Source organism: Lagenorhynchus albirostris, chromosome 2 (genome assembly GCF_949774975.1).
Source record: "Lagenorhynchus albirostris chromosome 2, mLagAlb1.1, whole genome shotgun sequence".
Taxonomy (NCBI): Eukaryota; Metazoa; Chordata; class Mammalia; order Artiodactyla; family Delphinidae; genus Lagenorhynchus; species Lagenorhynchus albirostris.
In genome coordinates this window covers 167,404,706-167,426,630 of record NC_083096.1, presented here as the reverse complement: position 1 = coordinate 167,426,630, position 21,925 = coordinate 167,404,706, and the positions used below count along the sequence as shown (strand labels likewise).

The 21,925-nt window shown below is 50.5% G+C and overlaps 1 protein-coding gene across 1 annotated transcript in view; it reads right to left on the bottom strand.

The window, feature by feature from the left end:
- Positions 1-3,080: 3,080 nt before the first annotated feature.
- The window catches only part of STPG1 (sperm tail PG-rich repeat containing 1), a 51,335-nt gene continuing 32,490 nt past the window's right edge, over positions 3,081-21,925 (bottom strand). Inside the window, exons 6-9 of the mRNA XM_060141088.1 lie at positions 17,412-17,520; positions 13,490-13,655; positions 5,073-5,272; positions 3,081-3,286 (exon numbers count right to left, since the gene is read on the bottom strand). Of these exons, the coding sequence (XP_059997071.1) occupies positions 3,210-3,286; positions 5,073-5,272; positions 13,490-13,655; positions 17,412-17,520 (552 nt within the window). The 3' untranslated portion in view covers positions 3,081-3,209. The remainder of the gene's footprint in view (positions 3,287-5,072; positions 5,273-13,489; positions 13,656-17,411; positions 17,521-21,925) is intronic.

Below are 21,925 nucleotides of genomic sequence, written 5' to 3'. Positions count from 1 at the left end.
CGTGGGAATCACCTAGGCAGCTTTCATCCCCACTGCCCAGACCACACCCTGCAGCAATTAAGTCAGAATTTCAGGCCTCAGTGCTTTTCAAGCCCCCCAGGTGGTTACCATGTGCACTCAAGGTCGAGAACCACTGCTCTATGGCCGTCGTTCCATAGGCCTTGCTGCCTTTGCAACCTGCCAGTGTCTGGCTGACTAATGCACACAGGGAACTATGGGGGCCAGTGCAAAGCCTGCTGCCGAGCTCAGGGGTGGGGCCTGCAGCTCCACATCCACCTCCACCCACGGCCTCCAGCCAAAATGCCGGGGCCCGCTTCTCTCCCCTCCACACGAGCAGACAACAGATGAGGCCGTCTATGGCTAGGAAGGCCATTTGGACCTCAAGCAAAGAGAGCTCTGAAAGGCTTGAGGAAATTCTGTCCTGCCCTCAAAGAAGGTCGGGGAGCAAAGGGCAGCTCCTGAGCCCGACAGCAGCCATGCCGGGGTTGTCCTTCTTCAAAGAGTGGAAAGGTGAAAGGAGTGAAGGTAAGTCCTTTCCAAACGGGGGTCACTACAAACGCAGCTCGTGGCTGGAGGAATTGCCATCCTCTGCCTGCAGGTAGCTTTGCACGGTAGACAGCGAGTGAGTGAGGGGAGAAAAGGATGGATGAGGAACGCAGGAGTGAGGGAATGAACAAATAATGAGGAGAAAGAAGGAGGGAGGGAGGGAAGGCTAAATAGGTTGACAGGCAGTTGGATGAACACACGGAGAGCCAGATGAAGAGCTCCACAATCAGGTGTGTTTACTAGACCTTTGCTGCTCTAAGTGTGGTCCATGGGCCAGCAGCATCAGCATCACCTGGGAGCTTGTTAGAAACACACCTAAAACCAATACAATGTTCTATTTCAATTATATCTCAATTTAAAAAAAAAAAGAAAAAATACGTAGACTCTCGGGCCCCATCCGAGATCTTTTAATAAGATCTCCAAGTGATTTGTATGCACATTGAATTTAGGAAAATACTATCAGTACATCCTAACCCTAACTAGACACTTTGCAATCACACCAAGAATGTTAATAAAGATACCACTGCCCAGACCCTACCTCAGATCAGAACTTCGAGGGTCGGGCCTGGGCAGTCTCTATAACAGCTCCCCCACTGATCCTACCATACAGATGGGGCTTGAGAACCACAGGGCTGGACAGGGCTGTGAGCAGCCTATGACATCTTCAGAGAGGCTGGGTACAACCCAGACAGACCCTCTGAGCTCAAGGCCTCAGCTCCAGCCGTGTCTTCTATGGAATACCCCGATTCCGGCTGGCCAAGAGCAGCCCGGCCATCCTCTTCCCAGACTCTCCACTTTCCTGACCCCACTTGGAGGGGTTTCTATAGAGACAGACCCCACCTGCTGGTGCTCAGCCCAGCTGCCCCAGGGAGGAGCGGCATGTCTTGTTTTCTATGCAGTCCCGCCAGCCTCTGCCTGCAGTGATCCCAGGGCCGGCTGCTTCCAGCCCAGTGGCCTGCTAAGGTCTCCTAGGGTCAGAGGGACCTAAAAGCCAAGGCCTTCAGGTCTGGCCCTATTGTCAAGAGTCTGGGTTCAAAGAAAGGTGCAGCTTCAAGTGTCAGCCTTAAAGGGGTCTTCCAGAATTTCTAGCGCCGAAGTGGACAATTGATGGTTAGCAGAAGAGTTTCCTTTAGCCCGAACAAAAAGTTTTTATTGAAATATGGTTGTTAACATCTCCAATCAAGAAGTTTCACATTTTAAAATTTCCCAGGTTCTTTTGAAAAATCTGCAGATCTGGCAATAGGTAGCTGGCCTTTAGATGGGCAGCCTCCTCAGCTCCTGGACCTCCTCTTGCCTCACCTGTTTTGCTCCCTTGCCTTGCCCACCCAACCGTGGAAGTGCTTGACCTTGAACCTCCAAATTCGGATCCGACTCTTGACCTCTAGGAGAAGCTAAGGGCCTGAGCAGACTCAGCACAAGGTGTCCACCTTTAGGTCCAGACCTTGGTCGCTCTTGGCGCCATGCTCCAGGCTGCCTCACGCTCATCCCAAAGCAGTGGGGCACTTGCGGGAATATGAGGTTCACAACAAGGCCAGCTTTTGTGAGAAATGAGAACTCTGTTTAACTGGACCCGTTGTGCCATCCTTCTCCCTCCCTCTCCCTCACCCGCCCCTCCCTGAAGGGAGAGGCAGTCAGCGGCCAGTTCTGGACTAACAGTCACAGAGGAAAGTCAAAGGAGAAAGCCAAGGGCAAGGGAGGGACACGCGGAGGGGAGGGAGGCGGCGCAAGAGGCTTCCACTTACAAAAGCCCAAGACACGTGGGTAGCTGGGGAAGGAGGGGATGTGTGGTTAACTGCAGTTCCTCTTGGTTCTTTGAGAATCTCATCCTCTTGCTGAGGGGGACCAACTTGGCAGGCCAGAAAGGATCCATTAAAGATCATATTGGACTTAAGCATGAGGTGGGAGGGACGGAGACCAGGCCAGGGAGGGGAAAGGCCGGGCAAAAGTAAGAACCTGCAGGCGCCCCTCAGAACCGCTGTGCCCAGGGCTCTGGCCCCAGAGGGTCCTGCCCACATCTGCCCTTTGTGCGCGGAGCCAACAAATGGATGTGGAGCCCTCTCCTGAAAGTGGGTGATGAGCTCACGTGACCATGGTGACGCTGCCATGCTCTTCCTAGGGCGAGACACGAAGCTGAGCTGGGGGCGAGGGCAAGGCAACCCCTTCAGGTCCCTGTCACAGTGCCTGTGGGCCTTCCCGGCTCCTGGAACTCTGGGAGGAGTCTGGAGGTCAAGGCCAGAGCATGGGAGTGTGCCGGGGCCGCGGCCTTGCGCTGCCCACCCTGTGGCCCCGAGCCCTGGCTCAGCAGCAGGCTTCCAGACGGGGCATCTGCCATCGGCCACCACCTCCTGGATCCTGAGCTGCACGAGCTCTGAGGGCTGAGGGCAGGCGGGCCGAGCCAGGCCGGAGGGCACGTGGCCAAGTAACCCGGGGGGCTCTGTCTGCTCAGGAATCCAGGGGGGTCCGTGGGGTGGGGGTCCACGCTCCAGGGGGCAGCTCAGGACAAGGACAAGCACGGCAGGCCAGCTGTAACACCAGGCAGGGGGCAAGGACGTCCCAAGTCATCAGCCGTCACACACGAGATGGGCGCTCTCTGAATGACCGTCCGGGGTGCCTGGGGTGACAGCTGGTGGCCGGGGGGGTCTCCTTGAGCTCGGATGAGGTGACTACAACACTGGGATCCATTTCTTGTCCCCATTGTAGAGAAAGGACTGCTTTCCGGGGAATTCCGGCTTGTATGTGGCTGTGAGAGGAGAGAGAGAGAGAGACAGTGTTGAGAGAGAAAAGGCCAATTCTCAAGGTCCTGGCCCTCGGCGTTGGAGCGGGTGAGGCCGACGGGACCCCTGCACCTGACATGTGGGGAGTCAGGGAGGGAGGGACTGGGCCTAGGTCATCCGGCTCTGAACTGGCCCAGGCGGGACTCGAACTCCGGCTGCCCACCTTCTTCAACTCACTAACTTTTTTAACAGAAGGAAATTTACAAAAGAGTTTTGTAGGAAATTTGAAAAGAAATGAATAGAGCAACACTCTTATAGAAGCAAGGTGTCAGCTTAATGCGGGTTTGCTTTGATTTAGTTCAGAAATTTCGGGAAAACTGAAAGCCATCACAGTAGCGGCCAGGACCACGCAGGGCTTGGGAACCACAACCTGGGGTGGCTGGAAACTCTCACGCTGATGCTGATTTGTTCACGAGGGCCACGCACGGCCTCCGGTACACCCTCAGGAAGCTGCTGAGGTGTCCACGTAGATCTGCGCCCACTGGAAGCCAAGAAGGCAGGTGTTTGCATGTACTTACTCTGGGAGGCCCTCAGGGAAGCCCACCTTGGCCTAGGTGATCACAGCAGCAGGCCCTGGCCTGCACCTGCCCTCCAGGTGCCCGCATGGAGAAGATGCTTGGAGAAAGCTCCTGGAGGACTGGGCCAAACAGGGTCAGACGAGGATCCGGCTGGTCTCTGGGGTCCTGGCCCCACCACTCCATGGGGCATTTGTACATTTGCGGGACCAAGCTGAGTTCTGCCTGGACTGACCAGATGACCCGTAGGTCAAACCTGTGCCATCTTATTGGTTTATCACTACGTTTCCAAGGACAGAGCCATGAGGATGATATTCTCCCTCTCCCGCCTACCTTACATGTTACTCACCTGTGTGTGTGGAGGGAAGGCGATGCCTCGGGGGCCAGCACTGAGCCTCAGTCATCTTTGTCTCCGCAGGGTGGGAGCATCAGCGATGCTCATTGAGAGCCTGACTTTCACAGGCCTGCTGGCCACCTCAGCTCTTGCCTTCCCCCTCCCACGCCACCAGCCCATCAGTGCACCTGTCATTCCCCAATGCCATAAACTCTGGCCAGTGTCGGGGGTGGTAAATAGCTAGGGGCTCCAAGTAGGCAGGGGAGTGCAGGGACCACCCCCTGGAACAAGTCCCTCAGACTATCAGCTCTCAGGCAGATCCTGGGGGTAACTATATGGCTTGAAACAGCGGCTCGGGTGGAGCCCTGTTTTATTTCATGACAGACAAGGCGTCGAGGCGAGAGAGTCTCGGCCTCTGCCCTCCGCTCACCCTCTGCAGGGCTATGACACCTTGCTCTCCGGGCCTTCCCCATCTGGGAGGTGACCTCGCCAGACTAGACCTACGATTTAAACATTCTTAAGAACATGAACTTTTTAGACAAAAGCTGTGGCTCTTTTCCACAGAAAATAATATCTGCACGTTCCAAATTTGCAGACGATTTCAGGGTCACAGACCTCCTGGAGCCCAGCTTTGTGTCTCTTGAAACATTCATGGTCCTCAGTTATAAATCCCTGACCTGGATCATCTCTAAGAGCCCTTTCACCTTAAAAAAATAAATTAAAAAAAAAAACAAAAACCCACCTTTCATACTCTGACAGTGTAAGCCGAAAAGTCTTCTAGATCCACTCTAACCCCTGTAAACTGTTTGGCAAACAGCCTATAAATCAGTGGTATTTGATGGCCCAGGAATGACAAACAATTCCAGGTTTGGTTTTTACAATCACTGAAAGCAATCCTCTGACCTGGGCCAGGCGAGCCGGGCAGGCCTGGCTGGGACGGCGCCACTGTCCACCGGCTGGTGTTGGACACGAAGGATGCACTGGAGACGAAGTGCTTGGGGGGCCCCGTGTAGTCCACGATCTCATACTGCCCAGGGCCTGGAAGAGGCGGCTTCGGGGGCAGAGGCAAAGGCTGGGCAGAGAAAGTTAGGATGGGGTTTCTCCTTCAGAAAAGACAAAAATGGGAAGATGTCCCTAAATCAGTCTATTGGAGAAATGGCAGTTTTTCGACATAGCCAGGACCTGCCCAGTGCCCAGCCATCTGCAAGAGGACTGGACGAGGCACTGGGAGACCTATTTCCTCTTCCGGCTCCACTGCTAGTGATCTGGGGACCCTGGACCCCAGTCTTCTCGCCTGCACAAGGGCAGTCATAATGGCACCTACCCTGTAGGCTTGTTTTCAGGGTTAAAGGAGATGACACACCTAAAACACGGTAGTCAGGACAGGGCCCAGCACAAAGTGAGAGCCCAGTACATTCGTCGTTGTGGATGACGGATGTCGTTGAGCTAATCAGGAATGGCAGAAGACATCGATGCCATGTGCCAACTCTGATCGCTTGGTAGTGCCTGGCTGGAGCGCCATGTAAAGAACTGAGGCCTCGTTTGGGCTCTATGGGAAGAGCATTGGTGAGCCACTTGTGATGTCTGCCATGGCCAGGAAATGGGAAGAGGAATCCCAAATTCCAAGGATTTGCCATCCCAAGACTAGTAGATCTTTAGAGGTCATTCTAGCACTGACATCTCAGAAACTTATTAAACATGTTTTTGGCAAGGCAGGAGGTAGGAGTGGAAAAATACTGGGCTGGAAGTCAAGAGACCTCTGAATAACGATCACCACTTAGATTGCAGTTGTTTTCAGGTCTGTCTTCCCCCCCTCAGGAAAGGGAGTCTTTTAAGCCTGTTCTTGAGAGAATAAATGAAAGAGAGAACCTGTATTCGAGCCCTCACTCTGTTACTAATTCACTCTGGGACTCAGTCTCCCCATCTGTAAAATGAGGGGGGTTGGACATGACGACCTCTGAGGTCCCTTCCAGCTGTGACCTCCCATCTGGCCTTGATTCAGAGAGGTCCGCTGGGTTGACCAGGAATCCTGGAATTGTTAACAGGAAATGTCCTACCCTCCTGGCCATGCAATAGAAGGGCTGCCCACTTCTGCCTCACATCTGAAGCTTCTTCTAAGGTCTTTCACCAAAATGAAAGAGAGATTTCTCAGAACCTTGAATGGCCCCAGGAGACTCACCACAGCTCAAAGCCAACCCATCCAAACAGAGGAGGGAACTGGGATGCCCAGCCCCTGGAACTCTGCTGCCCTTTGGCCAACACCTTCTGAAGCAGAGGTATTCTTAGACTCGGAGAGCTAGAGGAGACCTAGAGATGTCTTATCCAACATCCTTGTTTTGCTTAAGATGTTGGTGCCCAGAGAGAGAAAGTGAGTCACCCAGTGTCACAGAGCAAGTTCATGGTAATGCCAGCACTGGAACTCAAGTCTTGGTGACTAGCAAGATGGGGAGGGCATTGTGGCAGAGGAGAATTTTCGAGTTTTAGAGTCACACAGACCTGAGTCTGAATACCGGGCAGCCAAGTCCCTGGACCTCTCTGTTCCTGGCAACAAGGAGTAGTAACACTCACTCCTTATATGCGGGTTGATGACTGGAGAAAAGCTATGTAAGGTGCCTAGCAGAGCGTCCGGACACAGTAAGTCCTCAGTAAAAGCAGTGTTATTACTACGATCCCTTGCAGCACCACCATCCGCTGCCTGGACGGGCAACGGAGCCTCAGGAAAGTGAGGTTAGGGGGCCTCTCACCAGAGTTACCTTGGGGCAGGGTGGACACTCCCACTGCCAGCGGAGGCTGCTGGCAGCCATCGTAAACCTGCGAGAGGCTCACGTCTTGGAATGGAGGAACAGCTGGCTTGGATGTATATATTTAGGATAAAGGTGCCCACAGGAAAATGGGGGAAAAACGTTGCCTCCTTTCTTTCCCTCCAGTCTGCGTGGAAGAACTGGTTACAGTGTGTGATCCACCACTCTCCCCTTACAAATAAAAGCTGGCGTCTCCTTGTTCCGGCTGCGACACCCCTTCAGAGCACCCTCAGAAATTTGATCATTGAGAGACAGGCTTGACTCCTGGAAGTTAGAGGTGGAAGGAGCCAATCACCGCATGAGGTTACTCCATGGGTCCGGGTCACCCTGAGTCTTTGAGGAAACTGTGAGATGTCTACTCTCCTGACCAGGGACAGCCTGCAGGGAGCTGGGCAGGGGGGGTCAGCATCTCACCAGATTCTTTTTTTTTTTTTTTTTTCGGTACGCGGGCCTCTCACTGTTGTGGCCTCTCCCGCTGCAGAGCACAGGCTCGGGACCCGCAGGCTCAGCCGCCATGGCTCACAGGCCCAGCCGCTCCGCGGCATGTGGGATCTTCCCGGACCGGGGCACGAACCCGCGTCCCCTGCATCGGCAGGCGGACTCTCAACCACTGCGCCACCAGGGAAGCCCATCACCAGATTCTTGCTGAGAGTGAGTGAGACAGGTCCCCCACCCTCCCCTCCATCCACATGCCCAGGAGAGGCTTTGCCCCACCAACTCAGCTCCCCGGACCTTCGGACAGTGTCAGCCCCGTGTGCAGCTCTGTGCCAGGCACTCTGGGGAGTCCAGACTGTTCTGTGCTAAGACACAGACCCTGAATGCCCCGGAGGGCTTAACAATCCACTGCCAGTGACAATCATGGCCGGTGACAACTTACAGGCTTTGCACTCAGACAGACTTGAGTTTGAATCTCTGCTTCCCCATCCACCAGCTGTGCATCCTTAGAAAAGTCTCTTAATCTCCCTAGGCCTCAGTTTCTTTATCTGTAAAACGGTGGATAATAATACCTGCCTCCCAGGGTTGTTATGAAGATTAATGAGGGCTTTACTGGTACCTTTTTTTTTTTTTAACATGAAATGTTAGAATATAGGTGAGAGAGACTAATTCCAACTGGGTGAATCCAGAAATCTACCCTAGAAGAGGTAACATTTGCTCTGAAAGTTAAGCAGGAATTCTTTGGCTAGAAAAGGTGGAGGTGGGGGTATTTCCCACAGAGGAAACAGCAGGGGCAAAAGCCTGGAAGAGGGACAAGCCGTGTTCCATGGGGCCGGGACTGGGGCACAAGGAGCCAGAGGCTAAGCCCCTGGAACCCCTTCAAGCCTCCTTCCACCCGTGAGTTCTGGGTTGTTCGCTTGGGTTTCCGACCAACCCCCATTACAGGCCCTGAGGAGGAGCTAAAGGAAAACTACCAGTGGCCTCTCAGTGAAGCCTAACTCCCAGGTCATCTCCCAGAAACACCCAGCACAGGGACTTCCCTGGTGGTCCAGTGGTTAGGACTCCATGCTTTCACTGCTATGGGCCCAGGTTCGATCCCTGGTGGGGGAACTAAGATCTCGCAAGCTACCCTGTGCGGCCAAAAGAAAAAAAAAGAAATGACCAGAAATACCCAGCACAGCGTTGTCTAACGACTCCATGCCCTTGCCGTGCTGTTCCTTCTGCCAGGAGCACCTCCTTTCCCTGCCAACTCTGATTCCCTCTTTGCTTCTCACCTCCTCCAGGGAAACTCCCCGGGCCACAATCCTTCCCCTTCCCCGCCTCCCTTCCTGGGCTCCATAGAGGAGCACGCGTTTTGGAGTCAGGTGGACCTGGATTCCACCCTCTGCTCTACCACCGGGGAGAGTCTGCGTCCCCTGTAAACTCTATGTAATAATCCTGACCCGTGGGAGAGTTGGAAGATGAAGCTGTAGGAAGTCTGTGAAAACTCTGAGGGCTGGAAGCTGGCCCCTCAATACACTGTAGCCATTCTTCTCTTCTCTGCACAAAACACATTACTTTTCTATGCTTTTTACTTGTCTAGCTCTTTAATGCAGGGGATGGTGTCTTATCCATCACTGAGGCCCTGGTCCCTATTCCCGAGGACATTTGCCTAACTGCAGAGAGGAGCAGAGGGGTTGAAGCAAGTAGGGGAGCCCAGGCATCTGAACCCCACCTGACAGTTTTATCATCACCCGGGGATGGTCCTTCCATGTCCTCATGGGGCTGGGCAAATCACTGAGGTCAGACTGAATCAAACCCGGGGCAGCCACAGTGCATTGTAACCAGGGATTTTTATGAGCCTCATCGCCCAGTTTTAAAAGCCAACCTGGTCCTGCCCCGTGGAAAAAAACATCTGTCAAAGGCTCTGACTTGGCCACAACTAGATTAAGTTGTGTTTGCAGCTTCCAGTGTGAGCTGTTTGCAAATCACCAAAGAATAATGAATGTCTCAGAGGACTCAGCAGGTCACTTGGGGAGGGCATCCGAGACCCTCGGGACACTCCCAGGCACAGATTCACTCTGCCTCAGGGATTCCCAGGGTTGGGAGGGATAAAGGGGCAATTTTTTTCTCATCATTAAAGGGCAGCCGATTGCCTCTGGGGTGGAATGCGGTATCTCTTTAACAGGGGAGTGGGTGACAGATTACAGCTGCTTGGGAAGAAGCATCCCATATCTAATTGAAAATCCCAGGGGAACTTTAGGTGGGTCCAACGTAATTACCCGAATTGGAGTGGGGCCGATGGGGCTCTGGCTGTGACAGGACAGCGTGTCTGAGCAAAACCAGTGGTTTAAAAACTCCAGGAAGCAGATCAAGGGTTAGAAAGATGTCAGTGGGTGTTTCACCTCCCTCCTGGCGTGAGTCGGAAGGCAGCGCCTAGGAGGAAGTATTCTGATCTCCAAAAGCCCTCCCCCTGACTCACCCTGATCCGTTGAGTCAGCACTGTGACGGGTGCTGAAGACCTACAGAAGTGAAACCCTGGCTGATAGCCTCCTCCAAAGACCCCCCGGAAGCTGGTAAATCCTCTTAGCTTTCGAGTCAGCAACGTGGCCATAACAAAGACACTCTGTGATGTGTTCTTCAGCGGAGCAGCCCAGAAACGGCCACGCCAACGACCCTACAGCCCCTCACCGCATCTGTGCGGCAGGGCCACTCAAGAAACATCAGGTGAGTGCAGAGGGCTCGCTCACACGTTTCGATGAAAGTACAAATCACGCACATCAAAAGCTTACAGTTTGCCAGACCTGGTGAGTTATGTGAGTCATCTTTTTTTATCCTTGCAAGCGTGTTGTAAAGTGTGCTTGTCCCAACTCACAGAGGATGAATTTGAATTCCCAGGGAGTTAAGTGACACCCCCCCCACCCCTACCCCCAGCCTCCCAGGGCTGGTGAGGGGGGAAGGCGGGAGTTTCAGCGGCCTGACGACTCCCTGCCTGTGCTTATGCCCTCGGTGCCACGGCCTCTGCAGCCGGTTCCCAGCTCAGGAGGCCAGCAGGGGTCGGTAACACGGCACCAGTGACCCCAGCGAGAATTAACATCTCCCCCGTTCTCCCTGCATCCTGAAGAAAGCAGAGCCGAAATACCATCTTTGCAAACTGGAGCCCCACCCGTGAATGGGGAGCCACACACTTCCAAGCAAGAGAAACAAGGGCAGGCCTCACATCCTGTCACATACGTGTGACGCCTGGGCGGCCCGTGCTTCCACAAAAGAAACACTGTGATGATTCTCAGATTCTCCACCACTGCCCCATGCAGCCCCCGGAGATCTGAGTATGATTAGGCTTGATGTAGACAAAGTCTCAACGTATCGATGGGGAGGAAACAACGCAGACCTTCTCCGGGGCCTGACAACCCCAGGATGGGCCCTCAGGTGCTCCTGCCCCTCTCCTCCCTCCAGGGTCACAGGAAAGGAAACAGAATTTGAATTTGAGAGACTGGAGTTTGGATACTCCTTCAATACTATCACATTCGCTGTTTCTCTTCTTTATATCACATCCCTTTCTCCATCGTCCCACATAAACAGATGGATGCTACTTTGGAATAACCAACAGCACACTTTAGTTTTATCTCTTTGCTTTTAAATGAAATTACAGATTTCTCAACCTCACCCTTTCCATGCCAACTCAACAATATATACTGGACTTCCTCTGTGGGTCCTGCCTGCCCCCATGTTCACTGCCTCCGTACGCTCTCCGAAGTGACATGGTGAGCAAAGCTGGGGTCACAGAGTGTGAGAAATGGAAAGATTTCCCCTCTTTTCACAAATGGAGAAACAAAGGCCCAGGGAGGCGCTGAGAGCAGCCCCAGACCACAGAGCCTGCCGTGGAGGCTTGGGGCACTGTCCACTCACCAGGGTGAGCCCAAGTTTAAGAGACACTGGGTTTGACAGGTCTCTTTACTGCGGACCTTCTCAGAGCCTTTAATAAGCTCATGTATACTGTGATGCACCCGGGGGCAGAGGGATTGTATGCAGTGCTTCCTGGGTTTATTAACCCAGGAGCCACCATTCACGAAGCATCACAGAGAGCCAGTGCGCCCCAGATACCCCCAGACACACCAGCACTACTGCACTGCTCCCATCAGAAAGCTGGCGCCCTTGGTGGGGGAGTGTGGTCATGCAACCTTGGGGCCCAAAACGATCCGGCGTTTTGTGGCACGTTCCTCTGCCTTGCTCTGGAGTTGTTGCCAGGGGAGCCTGAAGGTATGGATGGTGCTCTGTCCATGTGAGCTCCCCCATAGCCCATAGCACAGCACCAGAAACCTCCAGGGCCTGCTGACTGACGGATGCGAATGCCATAAAATGAGGCTATTTCAAACCACTCATCCAAACTCGGACGCAGGCCAAATGACACCGCTCTGGGGAAGGCGGTTAAACACCGAGTGCCCCTCACCCTCCTCTCATCGTTTCCCTGAAGAAGCTTCCAGAGTCAGGGTGGGGGCTTGAGCCTCCATGCCTCAAACAGCTGCATCCTCTATCGTCACATAGCCTCTCTAGGATATAGAATAATAGCTGCTGTAATAAGAAGAGTGAGAGCTATTTTCAAGCACTTTCTCATCTAATCCTCACAGAACCCCCATGAGATAAGGTTCTTATCTCCACTTAATACATGGAAACATGGAGGCTCAGGGAGGAGAAGTCTCTGCTAGAGACAGAGCTGTGATTCTCACTCAGGTCTGCTAACCCCAAAGCCCATCCTCTCTCCCACTCCATTTGGGGGCAGCATAGGGAAAGGTTGTGTGTAGTGGTGCCCAAGCCAACCCAGAGGCAGGAAGTCCCTGACGTTTGGAGAGAGCCTGTTCCTGGAGACTTTCCCGCCCCGATCCCGAGTCCTGCAGCCTATGAAAGGTCAGCCTGCAGAACCCCAGATCCGAAGGGCAGAAGGGACTCAGCTGGTGGACTCCATCTGAGGTCTGAATCCCTTCCCCAGGTCCTGGATTGGACTCAGCAGGCTCATGTCTTGCTCCTCTCCCTTACCCCTGACCCCTTGCCCTGGGCTCATGGTCCGAGTAGACCCAGTTTGCCAGCCTCCCCGGGCCACCCAGCCTCCTGACCCCCTGTGGCTCTGCGCCCAGCCAGCTGCCTGAGCTCTCTGGAGGCTCCCAGATGACCTCTCTGGAGGCTCCCAGGTGGCTATACCCTTGGTCCCAGCCCTGCTGGTCCGCCCTCACAACAGCCAATCCTGTTGAGAGTGACAGGACGGCTGACCTTCACGGCACTTAGCTCTAGAAGTTCTAGACCCATTTGAGGAGTATTAAGCCCCGTGAATTTTTGAGCCTCTGAGGTGAAAGTAAAATCAAATGTACAGGAGATTAAAAACAGTAACACAAATCCCTGTCTTTTAAAATTTGTGTTATTGACTCACTATTTGTACCTACTATATCAAATATATTTTTTAAATCAGAAAGCAACGTTCAGATAAATTATCCCCACTTTACAATCGAGGGCATGCAGGCTCAGAGGGGTTAGCACAGTGCTGACGGTCACACAGCATGAATATAGCAGAGCTGACGTTCAAATCTAGCAGGGCTGACCAACTCCAAAGTCTAGGCTGTTAACCTATCAGTACAAAGCTATGAGAGTTTCACCGCTTTCGTATATCCTGCCACCCCAGTGGAGATTTTATATTATAAAGATAGAAGAATACCAGCACCAGGAGAGTACAGCATCATGGGGAATGTTGGAAGATGCAAACAGTCCTGAGCCTGAGTCCCAGGTGCATCTCAAGTTAGCTGTGTGGACTTACGCAAGGCTTTCAGCCTCGCTGAGGCCTGGCTTCCTCCTCTATGAAGTAAGAATAATCATTCCTACAATAGAGTTGTTATGATCATTGAAGAAGATGTTAAGTTCCTGGCATACAAGAGTTACTCAGTAAATACTATGTATTCAACAAGTATTTCTTGAGCACCTGCTATGTGTCAGCAAGGGCCCCAGGAGAGCAACTCGGCCTGTGTCTGCCAAGCTGTGACACCCCTTCCTTTTCTCCCCAGGTTCGGGTCCTTCCCCAGAATACCTTTCAGAAGAAATATCAGGATGATCAGGACTCACGGGATAAGAGTCTTTTTTTGAACTTCGATGTGACCTCCTGGGTTGTAATAACCGGGTCCTGGGCCTGTCGACATCAGTTTTAATCCACGGCCAGTTTTTGATTTAAAACAAGACATTAATATCTTCGGCGACTGCTTCACAAGGGATTCGTTGACATTATAATGCCCTGAGCAGAAAGAAATTTTAAAACAGAATAAAGAACTTCTCTCAAAAAAATAAAAAGCAGTAAGAATACATTTAATGACTCTAAGGCAGTATCACTCCAGGATGGTCAAGCAGAAGGGGCCTGGAATAACTGAAAATAACGCTCACCATTTAGAGAACATGTGTCCGTGCATCACATATGTGGCTCATTTAATCCTCACGGCAGCCCTGCAAGGTGGGTATTAGCACCTCCATTCTAAACATGAGGAAATAGACTCAGAGATATTCAGTAATTTGCCAAAGGACATTCATCTAACCAGGGCCTAAGCCCAGCTTCCTCCTCCATAAACTAAGGATAATAATTCTTCCAACAACTGGGAGGCTATGGTAGAAAAAGAACATTTTAGGTTCCTGGCACATGGTAGCTGCTCAGTAACTATTATGTAATCAACAAATATTTATTGAGCACCTACTATGTGGACCCAGACCCACCTTTCTCCAAGGTCCATGCTTCCCCACCATGCCTTGTCTCAAGAAACTGTCAGAATATAAGTAATTTGGCTGTGCACAAAGCTTTAAGGAAGAAGAGAGTGATCTGAGCTGGGGTAAAGAGGGAGCAGTCTCACCCTAAAGAGCAAGTAACCCTGTAAATGGGGGCAGGCATTTTGGGGTGCAAAGCGGCAGTACTAGGCAAAGGCCTTCAAGATGCTACAACTTTGACCCTGGCTTCCTATTACTTGGAAGTTAAGGAAATTATTCAACATAATGGAAAAGCTCTAAGCCTAAAGATGTACACAACAGCAGTAGCTACAGTGTGAGAAACGATGAATAGCCCAAAGGTCCAAGTACAAGGGCACAGTTATGGGAGAACAGCCTAATCTGGTGGAATATCAGCCCTGAGGGTGGTAAATGCAAAGGCCATGAAGCCTATGGCAATGTTCTCAAAAATAAAGGTGAGTGAGAAAAGTAAAATAAAGCCTAACAGTCTATACTGTATATACTATGACATCAGTGTGCAAATGGATACATGTGAGTAAAAATAGGTGGGAACCCAGAAAAGTGGGAAAAACTATATTAATGGTGGCATTGTGGGTGGGAAAAATATTTCAAATTTTCTAACCACTGTAAAGTTAATTTTTAAAAAAATAAAATCGACTTTTTTATTGCAAAAGCACTGAAAACAACAATATGGGACATATTAGCAAGATTTTATTGAAATGGTAATACTCATTGATGGCAAAGGTGAGGGAAAGCATATTTCCCATAGAAGCAGGAGGATAAATTATCTCTGTGCTGAAGGGCAATTTGGTCACAAATATCAAAAACCTTAAATATTTTACATACCTTTTGACTTAGCAATTTCACATTAGGCAATTTAGGTAAGGAGATAATCTTGATTGTACACAAGTTGTGAGCTATAAGGATGTTTGCTCCCACTCTATTTATATGAGTGATCCATTTAAAACAACCTAAATGCCAGCAAGAGGGCATTTGTTCCTTAACTGATGGTACCACCAGATAATGGAATACTATGCATCCATTAACAAAAGATGTTCTAGGAGGATTTTTAATAACATGAAAAGATGGTCCCAATATATGCTAAAGTTAAAAAAAAAAAAACCAGATGTCCAGTTATCAGCATTTATAATACTGGTATATATCTCTAAAATTATCTTTCTGGGTTTTTTTACGTATACATATATTTATTTTTTATTTTTATTCCCCCTACCAAAAAAAATAGTTTAAAGCAATGCTTGATTATAAAATGTTAAAAAGCAGAAGCAAGGGGGAAAGGTATTCATGCTCTCAAGGCCCAGAATAAACCAGGGTTGAACTCTCTGCTGTATTTACCCCAGTCTTTCCATCGTGCACTGGACACTGTCTCATGGTGTTGGGCCCACAGAGTGGATTCGATCGTGTCACCCACGTTTTTCAAGTGACACTTTACCATAGTTGTTTCCCCATGATCTAATAACTTTTTTGTTTTTAAGGAGAAATAGAGAGGAGGATGTTGGGGAAGTGCTTGGCCTTGTGTTCGATGCAGCCAGACTGTAGAAAATCCAGCCAGCCAACGTGTAAAGGTGAGCATTTTGCTCAGAACTGAAGGCAGACCAGACCCGGCCCTCAGCCCCTGAGCCTGGGCACTCTGGGTGGGCGGAACCCAGCAGGGATGCCAATCATGGCTCCACATCTGGTTTCTTCCCACAAGGGGGAGAAGCAGAAACCACAGCGTTTTTCTGAGAGGTCAAAGCAGATTGTTTCTCTCAGAGAAGCAGATTCCCCAGGCTGTGGCCCCTGGCAAATTTGGGGGATGCGGGGAGAGTCCTGAAGGCACCAGGCATCGAGCTGGATTCAAATCCAGCAGTGGGACCCTGGACTAGTCACCTGTTTTCTATGTATCATTTTTGCTTGTAAAGTGGGGATATAATAATATTAATAATAACCCCCCCTCTCGGAGCACATATGTGCCAGGCAACCCTCCATGGGGTTTTGAAAGCTCCTGGCACACAGTAGGAGCTTAAAACATGCTGGTGCCCACCTCTCCCCTTCCTGCTGTGTTACAAGGGGCCCCTCGGGACCCTCCCAGAGGGAGGAGCTGCCCACTTCCCAGGGGCTCTCTGGTGGAACCTCTGGCCAAACCCCAGGGATGCTGGCTTTATTCTCCTGTATAAACAAACAAGGTGGGGTTTTGCCCGTGGTGATGCAAGGCAGGGAGCTTTAGCCAGGCTTAGCCTCCTAATTAGGGCTGGTTTTGTTATTCAGCCTCAGACTGATCTCAACTTTAATCTGGATTTGCTGAAATCTGACATGCGCTGCGATTTTGCCCACACCCCCATCCGAGAAGCATTATTTGCAGAGGTAAACCCTCCCTGCTCCTCCTCTGGGCTCTGGGGCCCAGAGCTCCCTCGGGGGTCTTCTGGACCTGTTTGGGAAGGTCTAGTCTAACCAGTGGTCCTGGAGTATGGACTGCTATGTCACCAGACCCCTCTGGAAAATTTTCACTAAGGCTGGGGTGGGGAGGAGGTCTGAGGGCACAGAACAGGTGCAATGCCTTTCCCCAGCCCAGCAGGGAAAACATCTGCAGGTGAGCCCTTGTGTGTTCCGGAATCCTGGAGGCTTCAGAAGTCACACTGGGATGACAGGGTTAAGAGGTTCCTCAGTCAGACACCTCTGGGCTTAGGCCGGCCATTTATTAGCTGCGTGATGCAGAGCAAGTTGCTTCAACTCTCTGGACCTCCATTTCCTCACCTGAAACACAGGACTGAGAGTGTGGCCCTATGAGGACAGATGTGTGAGGACCGCGTGGAAAAACTTAGCACTGAGTAGGCGCTCTGTAAACAGAGCTATTTCGCATCATTTGATGATAGATGATGAAGCCGCTTGGTAGACATGGGAGGAAAGGAATATTGCAGCCGAATGTCCAAGGGTCAGAGCGTCTTGTGTGCCCCGCCTCCCCCCAGCACCTGGGAGGGCACCTGGGGTACGCGCACGGGCACACTTCTGGCATGAGAAGCCCCTCCCCAGCTGGCTGCCCAAAGCAGGTGCTCTGGGTCTGGAAGGCAGGTCGACGTGATAGGCCGCCCTGGGGTCCATTTCCAGAGCCGCCGTTCTTCCCCTGAATGGGGAGCCAGTCTTCTCCTCTTTGTACAATACCTGCCTGCACCCCCTCTTCCCTCAATGCCTAACTCCTTCCAAAGAGACTCCCTGAGAAGTGCCCTGCTGATCAGATCTGGTACAGGAAGACTTAAGTCAAGGCCAGTGCGAGGCAGCTGCTTACCTGGGGCAGGTCCTGTTTTAGTAATAGTGAAAAGTCCTCTCTGGGTTTTGGACATGAACCCGGCTCGGGCACAAACGTTGTTTGTCTGTTTGCAGCAAGAGACAGAGGCCTGGGGGAGAAAATAAGCACGGTGTGCTCAGTGTCTTGCCTTTCTTTGTCCTTGTTGTTGTGTCTGGACGAGGGGCACTTTGGGGTTAAAAAAAAACAAACAAATTTAAACCTGTCTTCAGAAAATGAGCGCACGTGAGTGGAAAACGTCACACTGGCTGTGCCTTCCCCTTCACCGCAGCTGGACTGGGGGAAGAGCTTGTCATCGCTAGCCCGTGTCTGGGGACCCAACACAACACGGAGGACGGTGGCCTGAACCAGCCGGCAGCCCTGGCTTCAGGGCTCGCTCCCCGCACGCAGGGCAGCGTATCCTGCTCAAACGGATTAATTTCTCTGAATTTGAGTTTTCTCATCTGTAAAATGGATCAGATAATCCCTGCTCCACTTGAGGCAGAGTGCTGTTGGGTTGGGGGTAGGGGACAGCCGGTCAACACAAATCATCTGTTTTTCTGAAAAGTGTGTAACATTACATAGGCAAATTATTTTCATCATGTTTTCTACGATTTTCATTCTTTTCAGAACACTTAGTCCTACATATCCCCACCCTGATTCCTCACTGCTCAGATAATCCTTCAATACATGTGGGATTTAGGACACACAAAGAAATTGTGTAACTTAAGATTAGGATCAGATTTGTAAGCACTGTCTTGACTTTTCTGGGCTGACCAGAAATTTAGAATTTTGGTTGACCCAGGCAATATACATTAGAGAGTGTCCAGTGAGTTCAGAACGCTAAAAATAATTTTGGAAAAAAAAAAAAAGAACCCTGAGATCATTCTTATGATGAATCATAAATATTTTAAAGGCTAATTTGCAGTCAGTCTCCTGTATTCATTAGATAAAAGATGCAATAAAAATTGTGCCTGCAATGGCTGGAATATTTACTGAATGAGTGAAACTATTTGCTGAGGCCAGGATGCTTGATTTTCTGTGCTACTCCTTTGTCAAAAAAAATGTTTCTCGAGAAATGCAGATGGCATTTTGATTTTGTGTTGACAAAGGCAGAGGAATTTCGCTTTTCCCAGGGTCCTGACGGCCAGACTGCCTGCAGAGAGGGCAGACAAAAAGATCAGGTGGACCAGGCTAATTACTGGACACGGGGAGAAGAACCAGGACGCCAGAGAGGAAGTAATAACAGGTACCAAGGGAAAGGCTTCCAACAGAGAAGCGGGGGATCGCAGTAAGCAAAGGTAGAGAGGTCTTGACAGCCTCAAAGCACAGTGTGGCTAACAGGATTACCGCATTTCTGCTCCTCGCCAGTTGACTCAACCATTGTTCTCCAGGTCTGAAAAAAGCCTCCTGTAGACAAAACACTACTTCAGCTTTATTCCTCGCCCAGACAGAAAAGCAACAGAAAAAGGGGGCATTTTTGTACACACTGAGTGTGGGTGTTACTGGAAGATTTCACCATTAGACTAGGAAGAGTCAGCTCCACTGGCAGGTTAAAAAAGAATGAAGCAGATTCATTGTATTGCCATGGGAAAAAACAAATCCCAGATATAATTAAGAAGAAAACGCACGCATACTGTGGACAGCATAATCCCAAAACCAAGGGAAGAACCACTGGAGGAAGAGAATACGAACGATATTGCCCCCGATTTTTTTTTTTTTTTTTTTTGCGGTACGCGGGCCTCTCACTGTTGTGGCCTTTCCCACTGCGGAGCACAGGCTCCGGACACGCAGGCTCAGCGGCCATGGCTCACGGGCCCAGCCGCTCCGTGGCACATGGGATCTTCCCGGACCGGGGCACGAACCCGTGTCCCCTGCATCGGCAGGCGGACTCTCAACCACTGCGCCACCAGGGAAGCCCTGCCCCCGGTTTTTGATGTTTGTTTGCAGAGCAGAATGATGAGGGACTTCCACTTTCTGGCTCATGGGTTTCTGTGATGTTCGAAGATATTTTATGATGAGCATGTATTATTTTCAGAGCCACATTAAAACAATAATGAACAAAAAACATGCAAACTAAAATTGATCTGGTGGCAGAGTCCTGACGTGGGGAATGGTCATTTCTTGATTAACAAAGGAAGTTACTCCTTTGGAGTCATAAACATTTATTGCATGACTACTGCATGCCAGGACCTGAGCTGGGCCTCGGAGATAGGAAGCCAGGGTGAAGGAGCAGTGGGCTGGGGAGGTGAAGGCACGAAGCACTAACACCACAGTGCCCTTCAGCAGCCCCCAGGAGGACGCAGAGCGGGCGCTCACACGGAGACAGCCTGCACTTGTGTCTGTCTCCCAAGGAACCCAGCCCTCTCTCAGGAATGGCGACGGCGCAATGGCCAAGCACATTCATTATCACTTGCCTGGACCAGACCTCGACCTCTCTTTTGTTATCATGACAGCTTCCTAACTGTTTTTTCAAAATCCACCCTTAACCCACACTGCAGTCCATTCTCCACACAGCAACCGGAGGGATCTTTTTTAAAAGGTACATCAGAAGACATCACTCCACACCTCCTACCCTCCTCAAGGAGGGCTTCCCAGCACACAGAGAACAAAATTCGAACTCCCTCCCTTTAGGGCCTTGCATGAACTGGTCCCTGCCTATCTGTCTGGCCTCTCCTCGTCCCCTCTCCCCCGAGCCCCCCTAGTTCATTCTACTTTAGATACTTTGGTTTATTTTTGGCTGCGTCACACGTCTTACAAGATCTTAGTTCCCTGACAAGGGATTGAACAGGGGCCCACGGCAGTGAAAGCGCCGAGTCCTAACCACTGGACCACCAGGGAACTCCCTCTAGCTACCTTCTTACAGTTCCCCACGGGCTAAGGTGTTTGCTGTCCCAGGACCTTTGCACATGCTGTTCCCCCAACTCTGGCTCTTCCCTCAATCCTTGTCTCAGGACCTTCTCTGACCACCCAGTCTAAAGTACGTGGTATTGCCAACCTCCACACCCCACACATACTCTCTTTCTCATGCTCCAGCTGTTTGTGTCCCTCAGAGCTGGCCCCACAGTAATTATCTTGTCTGTCTGTCCCCTAGTTCTCCTCTTGAGTTCCCCACTGGGATCTAAGCGGTATCGCTGGTCTGGCACAGAGCAGCCACAGGATTTATGAAGGGAAGCCCGGCAGGGCTGGAACATGGGGACTCTGATCACTCCCCAGCCTTACACCTCGGCACCTGCCCGTGCTCACCGATGTGGGAACAGTCCCTTCAAGCTGGGTAACTTTGGGCAAGTCCCTTCCCCTCTCTGAGCCTCAGCTTCCTCTTCTGTAAATTGAGAATAAGAGAATCCACTTCCTGGGTTCTTGTGAGTAGGAAATAAGCGAATACACAACTCTTAGAACAGCACATAGACCGTGAAAAGTGCTTCATCATATCATCATCATTCTTATTTTCAGGCTCTGATTACCCTAAGAGAAGAGTATCTAGAGCTATACTACCCCAAACAGTAGCCACTGGCCACATGAAGCTATTGAGCTCTGCAAACATGGCTGGTCCACATTCAGATGTGCTGCAAGTATAAAATATACATTGAATTTTAAGGACTTAATATGAGGGAAAGAATGTAAAACATCTAATTAATAATTTTTATATTGATTAGATATTGCCATATCTTGAATATATTGGGTTAAATAGAATCTATAATTAAAACTAATTTCACCTGTTTCTTTTTACTTTTAAATGTAGCTACTAGGAAAACTTAAATGATGTATGTGGCTCCTGTTATACTGATATTCCTTTTGGACCATGCTGGCCTAGCAGGCACTTGTATTGCTTTGAACATGTTATAATTGATTGGATTCATCATAGAAGGTAGGCAGGATCTTTGTAGTCAGAAAAATCAATATTATTTATAAATATTATAAAAGAAAAAGGAAATTTAAAATGAAGTATTCTAAGACCAAAATATTCTTAAATATAGTATAATAATATTACTACCTTATGTACAATTCATGTCTTAGGTATTTCAGAGCGCTTTCATATTTGTAGTCTCATATCTTCTTATAATAACCCTGTAGGGCAAGTATAATTAATTCCCTTTTTTTTTTTTTTTTTTTGCGGTACGTGGGCCTCTCACTGTTGTGGCCTCTCCCGCTGCGGAGCACAGGCTCCGGACGCGCAGGCTCAGCGGCCATGGCTCACGGGCCCAGCCGCTCCGCGGCATGTGGGATCTTCCCAGACCGGGGCACGAACCCGTGTCCCCTGCATCGGCAGGCGGACTCTCAACCACTGCGCCACCAGGGAAGCCCCCCAATACCCTTTTACAATTGAAACTCAAGAGGTAACGGGGCTTCCCTAAAGACAGTTCTACCAGTTTTCATGTATTGTAGAGTCCTCATGCACCAGATATTGTGCTAGGTAAGCACTCAGCCTAGACTATCTCATTTAATGTTTACATTAACACCATGGAGTAGACATATAACCCCACTTTACAGATCAATAAACTGAGTCCTGAAAGGTT